This window comes from Periplaneta americana, chromosome 13, assembly GCF_040183065.1.
Source record: "Periplaneta americana isolate PAMFEO1 chromosome 13, P.americana_PAMFEO1_priV1, whole genome shotgun sequence".
NCBI classification, from domain to species: domain Eukaryota; kingdom Metazoa; phylum Arthropoda; class Insecta; order Blattodea; family Blattidae; genus Periplaneta; species Periplaneta americana.
The window spans coordinates 138,325,933-138,344,570 of NC_091129.1; the positions used below are offsets into that span (position 1 = coordinate 138,325,933).

General features: G+C 37.6%; 1 protein-coding gene across 5 annotated transcripts in view; it reads left to right on the forward strand.

Moving 5' to 3' along the window:
• The window catches only part of LOC138712484 (eukaryotic translation initiation factor 4 gamma 3-like), a 291,440-nt gene that overhangs the window by 112,915 nt on the left and 159,887 nt on the right, over positions 1–18,638 (forward strand). For 2 of the 5 annotated variants that reach the window (XM_069844350.1, XM_069844351.1), the window contains exon 1: positions 14,151–14,897. The exons of the other annotated variants lie outside the window; for them this stretch is intronic. In XM_069844350.1, the coding sequence (XP_069700451.1) occupies positions 14,768–14,897 (130 nt within the window). In that variant the 5' untranslated portion in view covers positions 14,151–14,767. Of the gene's footprint in view, positions 1–14,150; positions 14,898–18,638 lie in introns of those variants that run through there. 5 annotated transcript variants of the gene reach the window in all.

The window sequence follows — 18,638 nt, forward strand, 5'->3', positions numbered from 1 at the left end:
TATTATAATTCGATATCACTACTAAACTCATTTCTTCTATTCATTTTCGTAACACTTACATATAACTTTATAAGTTTCAAGACTTTATTAATGACAATACTAATTACTTTATCGAATAATATTGCAATAATGTAATACAATTGATTAAAGCATTTCAGTTTCACTATCTACTTATAAAACAAAATAATATGACAGTAAGAATTCACATTAAAACATATTTCACACAGAACACTTCTACACTTTTTATTGTAGTTCCATGTCATAATTCTGCTGCACTGATCCACTAATTTTTCAAACTCGCTCAGACGTATTGCTGGCAGTTTGCTAGAGGAGGGCAATATTGTTACTTTTCGTTCGTTCGTTCATGAATCTTGAGTCCAGTTAGGGTAAAGTCGGGTAGTATCGGACATAGGGTAATATCGGACAGTGAGTTTCTTTAATCTACCACACGATGATAGTACCTGATTGACATGGTTACGTTTTTGTGATGTCGCATAGAGAAACGTAACAATGTCATTCAGGTACTACCATATGGTGGTAGATGAAAGAAACGCACTGTCCGATATTACCCGATGTCTGATACTACCCGACTCTCCCCTACATATTATAGATTCTATTTGAATTTGAACTAAAGAATGTGAATGAGCATTACTGTAATGAACGATATCTGCACTAAGAAAAGAAATACTCTTCCAGTAAGAGTTCATAGGCTTTTGTTCCTAAAAAGTGTTGGGCCACCAATGTCAGCGTTTAATTTCTTGCCTTATGTGCAATAAAATTGTGGCTGCGATCTGAAAGGAGGTCTGCAGAGGAGACTGCTTGGCGAAGAAGTAACCTTGGAAAAGAAATGCAGTACGAGTCCATACATAGTCTAGTCTGACGAAGGAGATTTCAACAGTACCCCCTAAAATTTGTTTCCAACTATACATATTTTATAGCTTCAAGATTTTTAATGAGAGTAATTTGTAAAGTTAGCCGTTACGGAAATAGAACATGAAAAGTAACAGCAGTACTCTTAGATTCATGCTCGCTCCTCATTGCAATTAAATAAAGGTGGGCCATCAGGGGTAAGCATTTATAAAGGTTATTCTTTTACAACTTAGGGACCTATTTACTTACATGTTATAATTAATATTTGAGGAGAAAAATTCGCTCCGGCGCCGGGGATCGAACCCGGGTCCTTGGTTCTGCGTATCAAGCGCTCTGACCACTGAGCTACGCTGAATTCAATCCACAGCACCAGATCGAATTCTCCTCCTTCAATGTTTCCGGTGCTGTGGATTGAATTCGGCGTAGCTCAGTGGTAAGAGCGCTTGGTACGTAGAACCAAGGACCCGGATTCGATCCCCGGCGCCGGAGCGAATTTTTCTCTTCGAATATTAATTGTCAATATTACAGATATTATTCTGTATGACAAATTAATAAATCTATAATATTACATGTTATAGTTGGTGACTTGAGAAGCAGATAATGATTCATTATAATAAATAGTTCAAATATTATTCGTTTAGTTCTTTCAGTTATCGTGTAGAATTTTTAAACGACTATTTTCGTAATTTTGTAATATACGTACGAATATAATACATATATAGCAGTATTACATAGTGTAGATAACTTATTCTGTATGAAATTAATTACATCATCTTGTATCGCACAATTTACAAATGAAGTGAAATCGATTGTGGTGTTGCAGACTAAAATGTATTTGTGTACAACACAGAAAATGAAAGTTTATCAATTATCATCACACTTAAAGTACATACTTTGTCATAGAGTAAAGGTTGTAAGCGAAGGAGTTCACATTCTTGCTTTGAATCCTCTCCTGCGAAGATTTCTCAGAAACAACTCGATAATCGATGCCGAAACTTTTATTAATCTCAATATCAATAGATTCAACAAGCACACAAAGTGCTAAATGTAGAAACGTTTAGCGTTTCTGAGCTACGCGCCACCTTCATGTCAGAGAAGTTGGAAGGGAACGGGACAACCTGTCCTGTCCTAGATAGTTTGTCTTGGTAATGGATTCAACATAGGGCTTCCCTGTTCCACTTTCCCTACCATCCATGGCGATGGAGCAGACGTAGCTCAGGAATATTGGATGTTTCTACATTTATAACACTGCAAATATCCGAAAACCGCCCACCACGTTGATAACGTTAAAGTCTCAAACCATCTTACGATCACAGCATTAGTTTGAAAATCGCAAATACTGATTAAGTCATGCCACTTTATAGATTTATATAGTTAATCTGGAAGAGAAAAAAAAAGAGTAAACGGAAATGCATGTCTTGAAATGCCATAGAACATACCACCAAGCTTTTCGCAATGTATTGTGGAAGGTGATATTATGGGATCTTGGGCTCATTAAAACTCTACAGTACTGCGAGGTTCAGTGTAGGATTGTCTATGGGTGATAAGAATAAAAATTAGTGTATAGTATGTACTAGAATTTTTTAGTTAATACTCTTGTTAGTAAGAATAAAAAGAATTGAATATCTACTCATGTTTAATTACATACTCATAACATGGAAGCATAGTGGAATATACTCAAGCATCCATCTTGTGCAGAATATATACTCATATTTGGTAAGAAAAAAAGCTGCATGTTATTCAGAGTATGGTTTGTAGCAGTCTCAGTTCTGAGTATCTGTTGATTTGTGTTCAGTTTAAAGTTGTCTGAAAAAATTGCAGAATTTATAAACGATGTAGTGCCTTATGGAAAAATACGTGAACATGTTTATTAAAAAAACTTAAAAAGCCTTTAACACATCACAATAGTGAATGTAAATTGGTTAAACACGTATTTGTTCTTCATAAAAAACATTACCTATAAAAACATGAATGTCTATCATATTATGAGGTTAGATTGTATTGTTATTTGTAATTAACAATTACAGTTTATTTTGTAAAATATAAATTATAAAATGCAATTGTAACTTTAAAATTATATAACCCATATAATATAAATAATTGCTCCATAATAAGAAAATACTATTAATATAGGTACCTGGAATTCTAGAAATTGATTGTAATCTCCATCTAACATCTCGTATATGACGTTTTCCCAGTATTACTTTCTTGTTTTCTGTTCAATTAATGCCATTTTTCTGATTCACTCTCCCTTTCATGTTATTTATCTATTCATTATCAAAATTTACAAAAATCAAAACAAACCACTATAGCATGCCGGCTGCATGTGAAAGTCTATAAAAAAAATGAGCATCACGGTGCGATGTGGTCAAAGAGGATATATAATACGAGTATATACCAACGTATAAATGATCAAGAAGGCTGTTGTCCACACCTGTGGAGTAACGGTTAGAGCGTCTGGCCACGAAACCAGGTGGCCCGGGTTCGATTCGCGGTCGGGGTAAGTTACCTGGCTGAGGTTTTTTTCCGGGGTTTTCCCTCAATCCAATATTAGCAAATGCTGGGTAACTTTCGGTGTTGGACCACGGACCCACTTCACCGGCATTATCACCTTCATCTCATTCAGACGTAACCTAAGATGTTGATAAAGCGTCGTAAAATAACCTACTGAAAAAAAAAAAAGAAGAAGAAGGCTGTTGAGATGAGTATGTATTATTCTCGTTAGGTAAAATGTTTTTATTCTTATGAAAATGAGTATGTTCTAGTGGTTTGGAATATATAGTCACAGTAAGTGTTCATACTCATAAGTAGTCCACATCTGTGGAGTAACGGTCAGCGCGTCTGGCTGCGAAACCAGGTGGCCCGGGTTCGAATCCCGGTCGGGACAAGTTACCTGGTTGAGGGTTTTTTCCTGGGTTTTCCCTCAACCCAATACGAGCAAATGCTGGGTAACTTTCGGTGCTGGACCCCGGACTCATTTCACCGGCATTATCACCTTCATATCATTCAGACGCTAAATAACCTAGATGTTGATACAGCATCGTAAAACAACCCAATAAAATAAATAAATACTCATAATTACAAACCTCGAGACAGTACTTCAGTTTTATTCTTACTACCCTATGTGTATAGATCAAACTGAAACATCTGGCACTCCTGTGCTTTATGTTTAATGGCGATATATGTTGAACGCGTCTTTATTGAGGATACATGTTAACAGCGTCGTGGTCAGATCTAGATTTATTGAGTTATTTGTTATATCACTATTCACATAAAATCTTTACCTATGTCACTAAGTACACCTGTCCTTAATTTGGGCTCAGTTTTGAAGTAGACTGCAGCAACAGTGTATTTGTCTTCAGCCTCCCCAGACAGCTACCGGGAGGCGCTCTGAGCTTGAAACTGCAGCGTGCAGTCTGTCACTGGGCGAGCGAATATCCCCAATACGAATACTGCAGAGCAGTGAGCATGCCCCTACAGTATAGAGTAAGTCGTGCGACGCTCGCGTCAGCGGTGAGGCCTACCCCGCGGCAGGGTGGAGCAGAGTATTTTTAGCTGCTCGATGAATTCATGTCCAGAGGGTGGAATTGATAATTAAACAGCATCGCGACGTCCACATGGTCGCCCTTGAGTAACACTTTGCGTTATTAGAATAAATACTTCACAAAATATTGGGAAAGGTGCATAGATTTGTTCGTGAATTTGCAGTAACCTTGTTGATTGACTCACTGCAGTTTCATGGTGGAAAATATGTCATGTTTAGCAGTAGTACGGAAATCTTAGTCAGAAATGGGGATTGTATTGACCCCTCTCACCTCACTCTCTTGGCTTTCTTCGTTTTCTCATCATCCTTACTTGTCCAAAGAAATGTACTCAACAAAAAGATCTGTATTGGGCTGAACTCAGGTGTGATGAAAGTATACAGAATTTGCCGAGAAGGCATTTTCTACGGTTTTGTATAAATATCTTACTACTGCGATATAGTTTACTTCAAAGAATGGGCTCTTCGGTTTCGTTTCTACATCTTTTAATTTCATTATGCTCACAAGTAAGGAGGAGGGGTGGTAGAATCTTTGGTCATATGGTAAGCGTGGCGCAAGATTATTGACTGACATGCAAGACAAACGCGATATACGAAAAGTGTTCAAGCTTCGAAGGGAAATAAATAAATTTGGAACGTAGATTCCTCAACAACAACAATAATAATTTTTTATTTGAAATATTCCATTATACAATGATTCTCCTTCAATCCAAATCAATCTGCTGTTGCCGAATGTCCCTGTCCATAGCATCATCACTTAGTCCTTTCTCTGCATGTTCCGTCGAACCCCATCCATCCAACCAACATTATCGTGGTCTACCCCTTCCTCTTGTCTCTTCCACCGTCCAATTCAGTATCTTTCATGGTATTCTGTTCGCAGTCATCCGTTTTAAATGTCCATACTAAAATGTTTTTCTTTATTGTTTCTAAAATATTTCGATCCATCTCCATAATTTCTCTGATCCTATTATTTCGGATTTTATCATTTCTTGAGATTATAATATTATAATAATAATAATAATAATAATAATAATAATAATAATATAAACGATAATACGTGATCACATGAACTGAAGTCTGTTCTTCCCTGTCACATCGTACTCCTCATACATATCCATACACAGTGAATGTACACGGTAGGGCAGAGTAACGGGGGAGGGGTAAATACATACGTGTAGTTGCTCTGAAAAAGGCGACACAAAAGTTGCAAATTTTAATTGGTTTGAACGAGGAAAACGGATGAACTTGCAATCTGTCTTTGACATTTATACGGATGCAAAAGAATCAATATTGTGAGTAGATCATCATTGTTCAAAAGAAGGAAATTTACAGTAATAAATAATGTGGAATGTGAGAAATTATATTTGAAATTTTCTCTCTCTCTCTCTTTTTGCATTGAACAGATGCGTGGTATACTTTTTTAATATTTATGTATGTATTGGTTTTAGTATTCCAAATGTGATTTTTACACGCTGAAATTGCGAAATAAACGTTATCAAATAAGAACTTAAAATACGCATTGACATTCGATTTTGGTAGTCAAATCACAAATTTAAAAAAATTGCATCTTTTCGTAAAAGCATAAAAAGTTTCAAATGTTTAATAGATCCAACTGCAGATGCTTTAAGCAGCTATGAACACACATTTTTATCGAGGGCAAAAATATCATATCGAGGATGTATTGCACACTGTAAATTAATACCATACCTAGTTTTTCCGCTGCGATCGGAAAAACAACTGAATATCATAGCGTGGAGTACTGTTGCTATAGTAACAACGGCTGAATTTCCAGTGTTAAGGCTCATTCACAATGAAAATTAAACATAACGTAAGCGTTAACTTAACGTTACAGTAAAATCAAGAAGTCATACCATCATTCACGATGGGAACATAAACATAACAGCCAACATACTTGGTAACCATGGAAACATAACGACGCCATTTCCTCATATTCTGTCGTATACTTCAGCGCTCCACGATTGTGTTCTGTTTGCAAATCACGTAAGAATAAGCATGAAAGTTTGGAGTTTGCAAACTTCCATGCTAACGTCTTACGGTAATGTTTGTGTCAATGCTTATGTGAATCATTGTGAATGATCCCATTTGGTAGCCTGGACGCAAACTTCTGTGTTCATGTTACGGTTATGTTTAATTTTCATTGAGAATGAGCCTTTGCAGTTTCCACATTGTGAGTACCCGATAGCTTTCTTGGCACCATTTATTGTAGACAGTGTCACTGTCAAGTATTATACGTTTCATGTTTTCATTCTCTGTCGATTTTTAATTGTTTTATACCTTCGTCTGAATTTTATTGACATTGAATGGTTTAATGGCAGCTGGTAACTCGCATCAGCTGATCTCGTGGTCGCGCGAATTGGCAACGTAGCGCTGTAGTTCCAAGCATGGCATGTTCCATTTTTCGGGGGGGGGGAAAGTACTATAGTTCCGTTTTACCTATTCTAAAATTGATGATTATGTGGCATAGGTGCTACGGGGTTACTAGAGAACAGTGTTGTCTTCGCAGTAGGATACCTTGAAGCCACATGTTTGATATTTGATTTGATATTTGTCAGCCGACTTTATTATTCATAGTTATTGTAGACCTTTACATTGAAGCCAAATGCATTGACAATACTGTCCAACCAGGAGAGAAACCAGTGCAAGAATTTTCCTAGGATTACGTCACCTTCTGGAGCGGAATATCCTGTACGGTACGGAGAGATTTAAAGACCGGTATAATACCATTCAAATGTTTATTTACTAAATGGATAGTGTGTTTTGTGTGTTACGTTTATGCTGTGTCAGATGTGAAGTTGAATATCAAATTACCCCCGTACGTCTCGGACGGCTCTCAGCTCTGCGACGCTTATCACGTAATACAGTAAGTGGAAAGTCACCAGGAACGGGTGGATTGCCTTCTCGTATCGGACTCGAATTGATATAAACTCGTGACCGTGGCTAAGATGGATAAGTTACTAGGGCTAGAATTTTCATAATTTAGCATTTTTTTTTATCAGATCATTGAGTTCCTGAAGTATACAGAAATCCATTTTATGAGAGAAAAAAGTACTTTGTTGTTAGAGCATATTTGTGCATATTTGGCAGTTTTATTCTGATAGAACATATTTTAATTATTTGCTGGTCATGTTCAGCATATTTTTACCTTTTGAAACTTTTTATACACTTGTCCAAGCAATAAAGAATCTATCTATCTATCTATCTATCTATCTATCTATCTATCTATCTATCTATCTATCTATCTATCTATCTATCTATCTAATGTTGGTTTCCTTCGTTCTTTAAATTTTTTTGGAATCATGTTCTTTTATTACAAACAATAAAAGTTTATAAAAAAATGTTATTTTCTGTTTCGAATAAAATTTATGTCTCGAAATCCCTTAAATTTCCCCTTTTTCTCTTCAGGTTGTCTTTTTAGGCATAGTTTATACATTCAAAGTAAACTATATTAAAAAAATAAATTTGTTATATTAAGAGCGTTTTTCTGGAATTTTTAGGTCAGATAGGTAATTTTGACATGGACCCCAGAATATTTAACTAATGAAAATATCGATACCAAATAATTGAAGGTTAGCGGTGAGTTCCTGGTTTTGGTTCTGCGAGGCATTCAAATACGGATGTTGGGCCTGTTGCAGTGTTACAAGCGCGAACTGTTGTGGAAGGCCGGAGCGTGGGAGGGGAGATTGCCTTGTCCTTGTTCTGATGATGTTAAATCGCTTCTTCTCCCAGCTGTTCTTTCTTTTACTTTCTCATTATATGACGATTGAAGAGATAGCATTGTGATGTAAAAAGTCAGTCTCGAGGTTTTCGTCCAATAGTTCAGGAGAAATCGCTGTAAGCAGACGGCATGCCCAAAACCAGTGTTAGGTATGAAGAGAGAATAATGTTCAGTAATAATATTAATGGTTCTTATTATTAAAAAGCTCTGATTATCCATTTGGGGGTTTTTCATTGGTGTTTTTTATGTAGGATAAGGTGACAAGTGTAACGGCGAAGTTATGTAGAATTGTTTCTACTTTTCGTTGCGATTTTCTTATACATTTTAACATCCCCGGCGAGAAGCAGATAACAAATGAAAGCACCTCATTCTTCGAGGGTGAATATTAATTTAGATATTCTTTTTAAAGCACTATTTTCATAATTGGAAGAATGTCACAAATGATTATGATGTACCTATATCCCTTCTATGCAATTTTTTGTAAATTTACGTTCACAATCGCACAATGTACAAATTAAGGAAAATAATGTACAGTACTTTAGGCTTTACAGGTATCTCAAGTGAATTTATGTAAAAGTAAGAATTACTATGCATGTAGGCCTAGTTAAACTTATATTTTATAAAATTAAATCAAGGAATTATGAATAATGATTCATAATAAATTGTTTGTTTTGTTTGCAACGCAAAAAATAAGAGAGTTCATCTTATTTGGGTGCTTAATAAATTTTATATATCTTTTGAAATTAAAATTTGATTCGTCTTGTCAAGCGAATCTCTGTTATTGCTGAAAGAATGCACATTGCTTGCAATCTCTGTTTTGAAATTTGGTTGGTGATTAGTATCTAATGCACTGTGTGTGGTAATAAATCAGCAGCTCTCGAGTCTTCTAGTATTTAGAAGCAGTATCACTTTCAGAGGAAACAGTAGGGCAGGTTTGGAGATATTCTTTGTCCATCGTTTCTTCAGAATCACAGGTGCAGTTTGGAGAGCATATGATGTTTCGTTTGTGGAGATGATGTTCTAGTCTGTCATGGCCAGAAGTCAGTCTAAACCAGGGCTACCGCTAATCTTTTGGGAGCACTGAAATTGAAACTCTTCAACAGAGCCACCCTGTGTCATATTGGATGCAGATATCGTGTTTTACCAGCTGTTCCAGATAGAGGACCTCCGGCAAAATTTATCGCCCACCTGAATGTCTGCAATTGAAAACTCGTTAAAGTTCTTTCTGCTGCTACTACCGTCAACTACGAAAATTTATGTACACATCTCAGGAATAATTCATTATTTCTTTCTCATTTCGAAGGTAGGTGTGTGTGTGCGTGCGTGCGTGCGTGGCAGTCGATAAGTTCTATTGGTATCATACATTGTTTTTGTTGTGGACTGTTTAGATTTTAATTTCATCAATAGGCTTGTTCACATGGAAAATATGTTACTAGTCAGTGATATATGCAATGGAGAGGGAGAGGAACTGGTCACCCCACCCCATTACCTTCTAGCTTTGTTACCTCATCAGTGATGACTAATTTTATTGGTGTCAGTTATTTTGAGGATTCAGCCCGTTTTCGCGCCGTTAATTAAATCACTCACATGAGAAATATTACTTAATTTTGTTCATTGATGCATTCTTTTTTACTGGAATAGTACTGGAAGATATGATCACTGGGTGCAAGTGTATATTTGACAGGAACCTAGCTTTCACGTATGGTTCTATGCTGGCTATCACCTCGAGTCTCACATATCAGATTCGCCATTCCCATGTTATAAAATGGCAACATATAAAAGAGAACAACTCTATAATCTCCACTATCGATTTTTTTTTTTTGGCAACGTCTGCTAGATGGAAGTACAAATGCAGACTATTACGCCATGCAGTTTCATCAGGGTTATAACGTGACTTCTGCAGTCGCTAGATGGCAGCATAATGAAACTAGATAAGTATAGACGGTTAGCCCAATTTAATATTATTATATTACAACTTGCTTATCGGAGAATCATACAAAATGAAAATGATAAAAAGTTGTTTTAAAATCAATCTATGTGATCGAGGCTATAACGACGGAAAGAGATTCAGAACGGTTATGCTATTAGAGAATCGCGTAATGGCGTTAAAAGTAACATAGTTCACAATTTCTTAGATATGTTTATTTTTGTCTGTAGTTGCTGCGATATGTCGCTTATTTTTAGGGGATGTGGGATACTGTATTAATGCTCATACGGGAGTAGTGTTTCATTTGATTGCTGTAATGTTTTATATTCCAATACATAGATATATGGCGAGGGCGATTTATAACACGATACGTATTAGCCTTCTACCAGAGCAGGTCTGTGGGAAATGCATAAAATATTATCGATCTGTTTCCGGTTTGTAATGTAAGCAATTGTACGTAGTTTTCGCTCTTGGAATAGTGCTCGACTTTTCTCAATGATATGACATGACGCTCTATGATGACTGAAAACTAAGTAACTGATTTAGTCGGATGGGAGGATTGGATCTCTTCATGCAGTGTTTAATTTTGCAGTATGGAGGAATATTACGTTGTACAGTAGTGGTAAAAAAAAAACCGGACCGACCCTTGTAGCTGATTCCAGAACCTTGTTCACTCCAGAGCACGATAGACTGGTAACTAAAACTTTCTGCCTGGGAAGGAAACTTTTTTTGTTCATTATTCAAATTTATTCCCAATACTTTTCGATTGCTGGTAAAATTCACGTTCTGGGAATAATAAGTTGATTAAGTAATAAAATATCGCTGTAATCGAAAAGTATTGGGAATAAATTTGAATAAGGAACAAAAAAAGTTTCCTTCCCAGGCAGGATTCGAACCACGAAAGTCTTAGTTACCAGTCTATCGTGCTCTGGAGTGAACAAGGCTCTGAAATCAGCTACAAGGTTCGGTCCGGTTTTTTTTTTTTGCCACTCGTGTACAAGAACTCACATGACCCGACTCTGCGCTAGTACTACCGTCTCGAGTTGCTCTTTAGATCATCATCGATCCACTGTCCTTCGTTCGGGCTTTGGAAGAGTACTGAAAGAGTTGAGTCTGATTACAGGGACGACGATCTATCACGGAGATTTGATACTTCACAGTACCAGTTAACTGATGCGATTGGAATAAACTAGATCATACTTCAATTTTTTTTATTAGTCCATTGTCTTATTTTACTAGAATACTTTTACTCATACTTCCCGAATGCCAATGATGATGTCGCAGGTGCATGTCTAATTCTGAAATATGTCGTACTCATTATTGTGTAGAACTGGATTTCTGTCTTTTGTTCTGTAGCTATGTAACTGTTCCTCTTCATTTGTTCTTGTATGGAACTAGATCTGTCTTTTGCTCTTTTGCTAATGTAAGTGTTCTTTGTGATTTTCAGTGAAATAGCCTAATTGTAACACTAGGATTAGTGAATTTATTGTAGGATGTATTGCCTATATCAATTTCTGTAGTGTATAGGCAGATCTTATGAGGCAACTAGGCCAGTAGATAATGAAGTAGGATGGCCAGTTTCTTTCCCCTCTTTAGTATTATGGGGTAGTAATTGTGTATTTTAAATAGAATTGAATTGAGATATTTTTCTCCGTGGAGAGAAAAAAAAAACAAGAAAAACCATGTAAGGTTATAAATTAAAATGGGCATGTAAAAAAAAAACCTCATGAAGTATGTTCAGTATTTCCACAGTTATCTGAATATAAGGTGCTGTTTTCAAACCAGAAATAGATTTGTGAAGGACCGTGTTCTCAAAATTGATAGTAATACAGATTGCATGTTATGTATTTTTGGTTTTGGTTTCTAGTAATAGAAGATAATGACTCCGGGAGTTATCTCTAAAGAAAAAAAAAATTGAAAATGCAACAATGTTGTGACTAATTCAATTTACTATATGGACGATGTAGTCATTACTTTTTAAATTTATTTTACGACGCTTTATCATCTGCGATGGTTATCTGACGTCTGAGTGAAATGAAGGCGATAATGCCAGCTAAATTTATGTGAACCATAATATATACTTCATCCAATATGTGTATAAATACAAATTATGACTATTGATACACCGTTTGCATGAGTGTTCGTAGCAGTCAACCATAATTTACGTCTCGGCAAATGTGTCCAGCGTCGAAAGTTACCCAATATTTGCTCTTAATGTTGAGCGGAAACCCTTGGAAAAAATCTCAGCCAGGTAACTTGTCCCAATCAGGATTTGAACCGGGCCTGCTCGTCTCACCGTCAGACATGTTAACCGTTACTCCACAGCGATGGTATAAACAACAATTATAATAATTCTGTGTTGTTTGGGTAAAGGGAGATGTCACAAAATGAGTTTGGAGATAAATGTAAATTAAATTTGGAACCCTTATTGCAGATAATTGTCTAGTATTCTTTTGAATTTTGCACACTCACATGTACTCTATAATTAACTTGTGTGTTCATCTAAAGAACAAAATTGCAGCTGCACAAAATAGTAATATACGTTACAAGAGCGGTATGTTGACGTTTTCATGGTCGAGGAAAAGATTGAAAATGCGAAACGTAGTTGAGCTTTTTTTAATTTCCGAGAACATGAAAACAAACATACCGCTCGTGTATCGTACATTATTTTGTGCGAAGATCGTTTATTACATACCTGAAAGACGAATTTATAATTAGTTGCAATGACATCTCCATGTTGCTTTCTGTTTAATGACGGCAACTTCGGAAAACCAAAATATCTTTCTTCAACATTGTTGCTATATAATGTTTTCTGTGTTTACTATACTCCAGCAGGCCGTGATATACGTCTGTCTTTTTTTTCCCCCCAGTCTATAAATGCGAACTTAAAACAAACGGTAAGGTTGTGTAATGATTTATTTTTCATTTTAATATTTTAACAATATTATTTATATAACATATTGCAGCAATAACATCGGCATCTGGAATCTTGTTGATTTTTTCACGGCTTCCTTAATGTTACTTGTATCAGGAATGCAATAAGTTTCGTGGAGTAGTAGACTTTACTTAATTTTTGCAAATATTTAAAAAAACAATAATTAACATTGCAATTTAGGTGAAATTGCAGTGGTAAGTTTCCAATTTATAATTATTACTATGTTAAACGTCTCTAAAAATAATATGTTAAAAGCCTAAAGCAGTAAAGTGAATGTCGCGCTTAAGCGGTAAGAAGAGGGAAATTGTTACGTGTGTTACCTTGGGAATACTGAATGTGGTATTTCACACTTACCGCGTATTGGTTCTGTGCGGAAAACAAGCAAATACGCACTATCTCGCACAAAAGACTTTTCTCCCTTTTTCCGAACACCACAGAATTATTCCCGGGTAGAATAATTTTTTTTTCTGGTGGGGGAAATATTCTGTCTACAGTTTGAATTCGAAATTTATTTCAAGAAAGTGTATTGCAGTGTTGAATTTGCGGTCTGTGATCGATGCATGCTGAAATGGTGTATGCGTCATAACTCATAAGCTTGTGAAACCAGAATTACCATACTCAACTTCTACAACGACTGCTAGCACAACACGTGCACGATGAGGGGCAAGTTGCGAAAGACTGTACCACTCACCTTGTAGAGCTTGAACTTGCAGCTGCACTGCGCGGATGCATGAGTAACACAGTGCATGGATGCACCATTTCCCTAAAGACTAAAGGTCGTTGCCTTCTCACAGGTGCAGTGTTAGGTGTAAGAATTTTTTTTTATATTTTCACTCACTTTGTCATCTATTAAGGGACCTACGTTAAGTTTTGTTGGGGTGAAATGTACATGCAAATACAGTAGTGTTGGCATCACTGTGCTAGGTTCGCATAGAGAACGTTGCGTGTAGGCGGAGTGGCGCTCTTTGCACCAGGGTAGAAGGAGGGTCCGCCGCTCGTGAGACTGGATCTCCATGCCATCCAACACACGCGTGCGTACACGACGACTTGGTTGCTTGTGGGAGGGGGCTAATGGTTGCGGTGGGGCGCAAGAGAGGGAGCAAGCGCTCAGTGTAGTGTCATGGCGTCACGTGGGACGGTCATCCCGTCGCTGCAATTTCATTGAAGGACTTCAATATGTTTTGTTACATTATATTAGACTAATTTGTAGCTTACGTAGGAAAAACTGTGCACTTCGTGGTGAACCGTAATCGATACCGCTACATGAATTTTGAATCAAATACAAAAAGATAGGAAGTGAGCCTTTGTGAAGTGTTTCTTGGCAAGTAGGCCTAAGCCCTACCCACTTATCGATTAGTCAAAACTGCATGCAAGCAAGCAGACGAAGACTAGCTTACTTTACTGCAATGGACCCCAGTGTGTGAGTGTTGATGTGCTACAAACAGCGGGCTTCTGAATTTTGAACCCATCCTGTCACAAATTTTCATCAGCTGAGTGACGTGTGAATCACGAGCCCGCCGGACATGACGAGGGAGGGAAGTCTCTTTTCCTGTGTTAAATTATCTTTGCTCGCTTCGTCTGAAACCGCACAGTTTGGCTTGCTAAAATATCTGGGATATACTTTTCTCGGTGATTGAACATGAAATCTACCCCTCGATCCAAGAGCACATGCAAAGGGTATGTCTGCGTATCCGTGTACCTTTAAGTACCACAAGACGTTTGTGAACTTTTTTACTCTGCGGTATATTGAACTGAGCCATGGTGTCTCGTTACGGGGGTAGAAAAGAACCGACGATGCATTGCTTCATGTCTCACTGCGCTCATCCCCCGCCGCAGCATCCGCCCCCACCCCTCAGCCAATTCCGCATCATCTCGGCTAACGCTGGCAGTAAGTATGGTTTACAGCATCTTGCACGCACTTGTACTGATTAGCTCCTCCCCGTGTCTGACCCAGTTGTAGCTGCAATATTTCGGCAGGGGAAGTTGCTGTCGACGGCGTCGTTTTCGTCGTTATTTTAGTTTTGAATGTTATTAGGCAAAAAATAAATGCCGTAATCCTTATTTTTAAGGGGTATGGTAGGTGGGTGGGCACTGTTCGGAATCGCATAGTACGTCATAGTCATACAATCATATTTGTACTATTTTGCCACATTCATAATCCTAAAGAAATATGAACAGTTTTTTCTTTATTTTTGGGCGATGAAGTCTTTACACAACAAAACACGTGAATTGGATGTTTGTGGTACCGATTGTACCCATAGCCTAGATTCTTAACTGGTGCAACTGCAAGTATCGATTTTTGTGCCCCACTCTCCTACACTACCCTCCCTTCTCACATCCATACTCCACGCCCATGCCGTAGCTTACCCCTTTCGAAATATTAGCCTGAACTGATTTGCCTGCAGGCAACCAGGTCGCTCGCGCGGAGCTTGTGATGTTCATTATTTTATTTATCGATTGATCGTTCCAAGATAGCGAACGAGGTATCCCTACAGGAGTCAGCGCCGAAGATGGCGGATGATAATGCGACTTTTCGTCTGTAGAAAAATAATGATTTTCATACTGTTTTCGTAGTCGAATAGAGCAATTCAGAAACGATCGAGAACATTTTGACAGCATTCGTGGTGCCCATAGAGAGAACAAGCGGCTGGCGCAACGCGTGGAATTGCACAGCAGCACGTGATAATCGCACTAGTAACTAGAGAACTAGACGAACAGATTCGTTACTTCCTTTATTCTTTCTTTGTCACTTCTACAGCCTTCTTCCTAAGACAATCCAGTAAAAGGTGCAGAGGACGTTATTATCTTCTAACACTAGGCAGGAACACGTTGCTGACCTTAATGATCAGGTGGTAAGGGTGACGACTGAGACAACAGAGGACAGCATATGACAAGGGGCATACACCTTGTCCTGTACAAACAATTTTCCATTGCCCACACTGGGAGGGAATCAAAGCACGGACCTCTTGGTTGGGAAGAACTTCCCCTATCAATATGCCAAGTCGGCTGAACACTTGTTTAATGCAACCTTTGTGGACCTCGTTTATAGTTGACATCTAACCAGTGCCTCAGTGATCGAACCTAATTAAGGCCATACTGTTTCGTACAGGATTTCTACCCCTCGATGTTAAAGAATGGGGTGAGAATTTATTGTTCTTTTTCAAAAAAACTTTATTTAGAGGTGATTCGACTAGAAATCTATTTTAAAGTTGGTCTGTTCTTGAGTTGATGGAATATGGAAAATCTTTTCTTGGGTACCGTCATAAATTGTACCTGCCTCTCTGCACTCGGGGCGGTAGCATTTTCTTTTACACGTTACCTCGCCCAGCTAAAGAGCAGACATATGCCACGTAACTGTCATGTTTCGTGTAGGGTGGGATATGATTTGAAGACATACGATTTTGTCTCTGGCTCCGACTAACTATAGTTCGAAAATCACCTCCGAGAAATTGCCATTTCCGCCTGATATGTGACTCACAGCGATGACGACTGACGTGTACGTACGTGTATGTAATCGTGACATCTCCAGACAACTGCAAGTCAGAAAATTCATACAAACTTGAAGGACAAAATAACTGGGATCTAATTATTATCGACCCATCAAAAGGTTAACGTCTGCAACTTTTTGATACTCTAGCTACGTTCACACGGCGATAACACCGTTCACAGGATGTTATTCGCTGAGCTAATCAATATTGTTAATATAGTGCGATTCCATGAAAATGTCATACTTGGGTGGATTTTTTTTAAAGAAATAAGCGTCGTTATAGTTAAGTTCCCTTATGTCTTTAAATAATGTTTCAAATATCTGTGTTCTAGTTTGTAACTTGCTGTAGACCTCGTCATATTCCAAACATAAAAAAACACTTCGTATAATAATTTGGACATGTAAATGTGTTTTATTCCAAGCCCTCTTTTTTATATCATAGTTTGTCTTTCCTTTAAGTAAATATGAAAATAGTTTATCCTAAGGTTCTAAACAACTTAAAAACGCAATAATTATTTGTACTGTTCGTTACTTTTAGTCACGATAAACATACAGCACAACAACGTTATCACTATATCGCAAACAAAAAGTAGGCCTATTACAATTTTTTTTTCTAAAGTGATTTCATTTTCCAGTATCGTGACTGACTGACATGTCGAGCTTTCGGTTATGCTGTTCATTCTTACCGCATACGCCGTACACAGTTGCTTGGGAGACCTTGGTAAATTTACCCGTGAACTAAGTGGATCAATCAATATATATGGGGAAATCCGCGGCAAGAAGCAAGGACGGTATGTTGAATGACGAGAAAAAGAGACAAGTTGAGTTCAGGAAGAACAGGCAGTTATTGTGAACATATATGAGCCATGGACATTATGGGAAATATAAACTGTGATCTGTGTCACCATATAGTAATGGCTGAGGCGATCAGAGACCGATTTTTAGGAACACGTCTGAATAACATAATACTGTCGAAGTTATTTATTTCACTTTGGCAGATTAATTTGACAGCTTTAATTGTACACCTTTTTATTGTTTCACAGTCGCTGAACTGTTTTGAGATCACGGACGAGTTCCGAAGTAATTACATAACTAGTCGATAATATTTCATCATGTTGTCTACATTTATTCTCTTGAATATTATGACATTTTTTACGGTTAGGTAATTGATTTGCACATTCCAGATCCAAAAATAATTTCAAATAATACTGTACTTAGTATTCTACATAAATTTCATCTTGATAAATTTTCTTTGAATATAACAGGCTGCGTAAAAATAATATTTAATTTCTCGTACGTCTTAATTTAGCATGTTCTTTATGCCATAATGCAGTGGTTGTCAGCACTCGCTGAAATGGGTATAGGGTAAGGAGTGTATCGGAACATGCACGATGGTGCAGAAGGGAGAAGGAGAGAGCTGCCTAAGGTACGGTCACACGTCGCTACTTTTGCAGCGCTGCAGTTCAAAAAACTGCGCAACTCTCGTACTGCGACGTGTGAACAACGGTGCAACCCGAAAAGTAGCGGCTGCCGAACCTGCTGCTCGCTACTTCTTCATGCTTCACGCAGCTTAAAAGTAGCGACGTGTGAACAGGGTTCTCAGGCTTGCAGCCGCAGCATTTTTGATATCGGTTTTGTTGAAACTTTTGATGCGGTTGCGACCAGTGTTGCCACCCATATGTGCCAATGATAGGTCCTCTTTTATTGTTTGCATGTATTTTAATGTTAGATGTGATGAAAATAAATTATTTGTAACAGTTATTAAATGTACAACATAGTCTGAGCATATTTGCTGACGATATAATTCACTTTTTTAATTTTCTGTAGCGTAGTTTCAAACAGGAGGGTTGCCAACATTGATTACGTGAATATGCTGTCGGTTATCATTTAAGTATATAGATGTTTTTAAAAGCTTTATAGTAAAAATAATGCCAATTTCTGAATACTAGTTAGGACAGAAAAGCAAATAATAGATAAGGAAGCTTTCGCATGAGTTTCTTAATAATGCGAACATAGCCACAAAATATATATTGAGAAGTCAACACGGAGATGGAAACCTGCAGCATGACTGCGGCTACAAAAGTAGCGCCTTGTGTGTGAACAGACTCGCAACCTCCAGTTGCAACTTTTGCTGCACTCGGG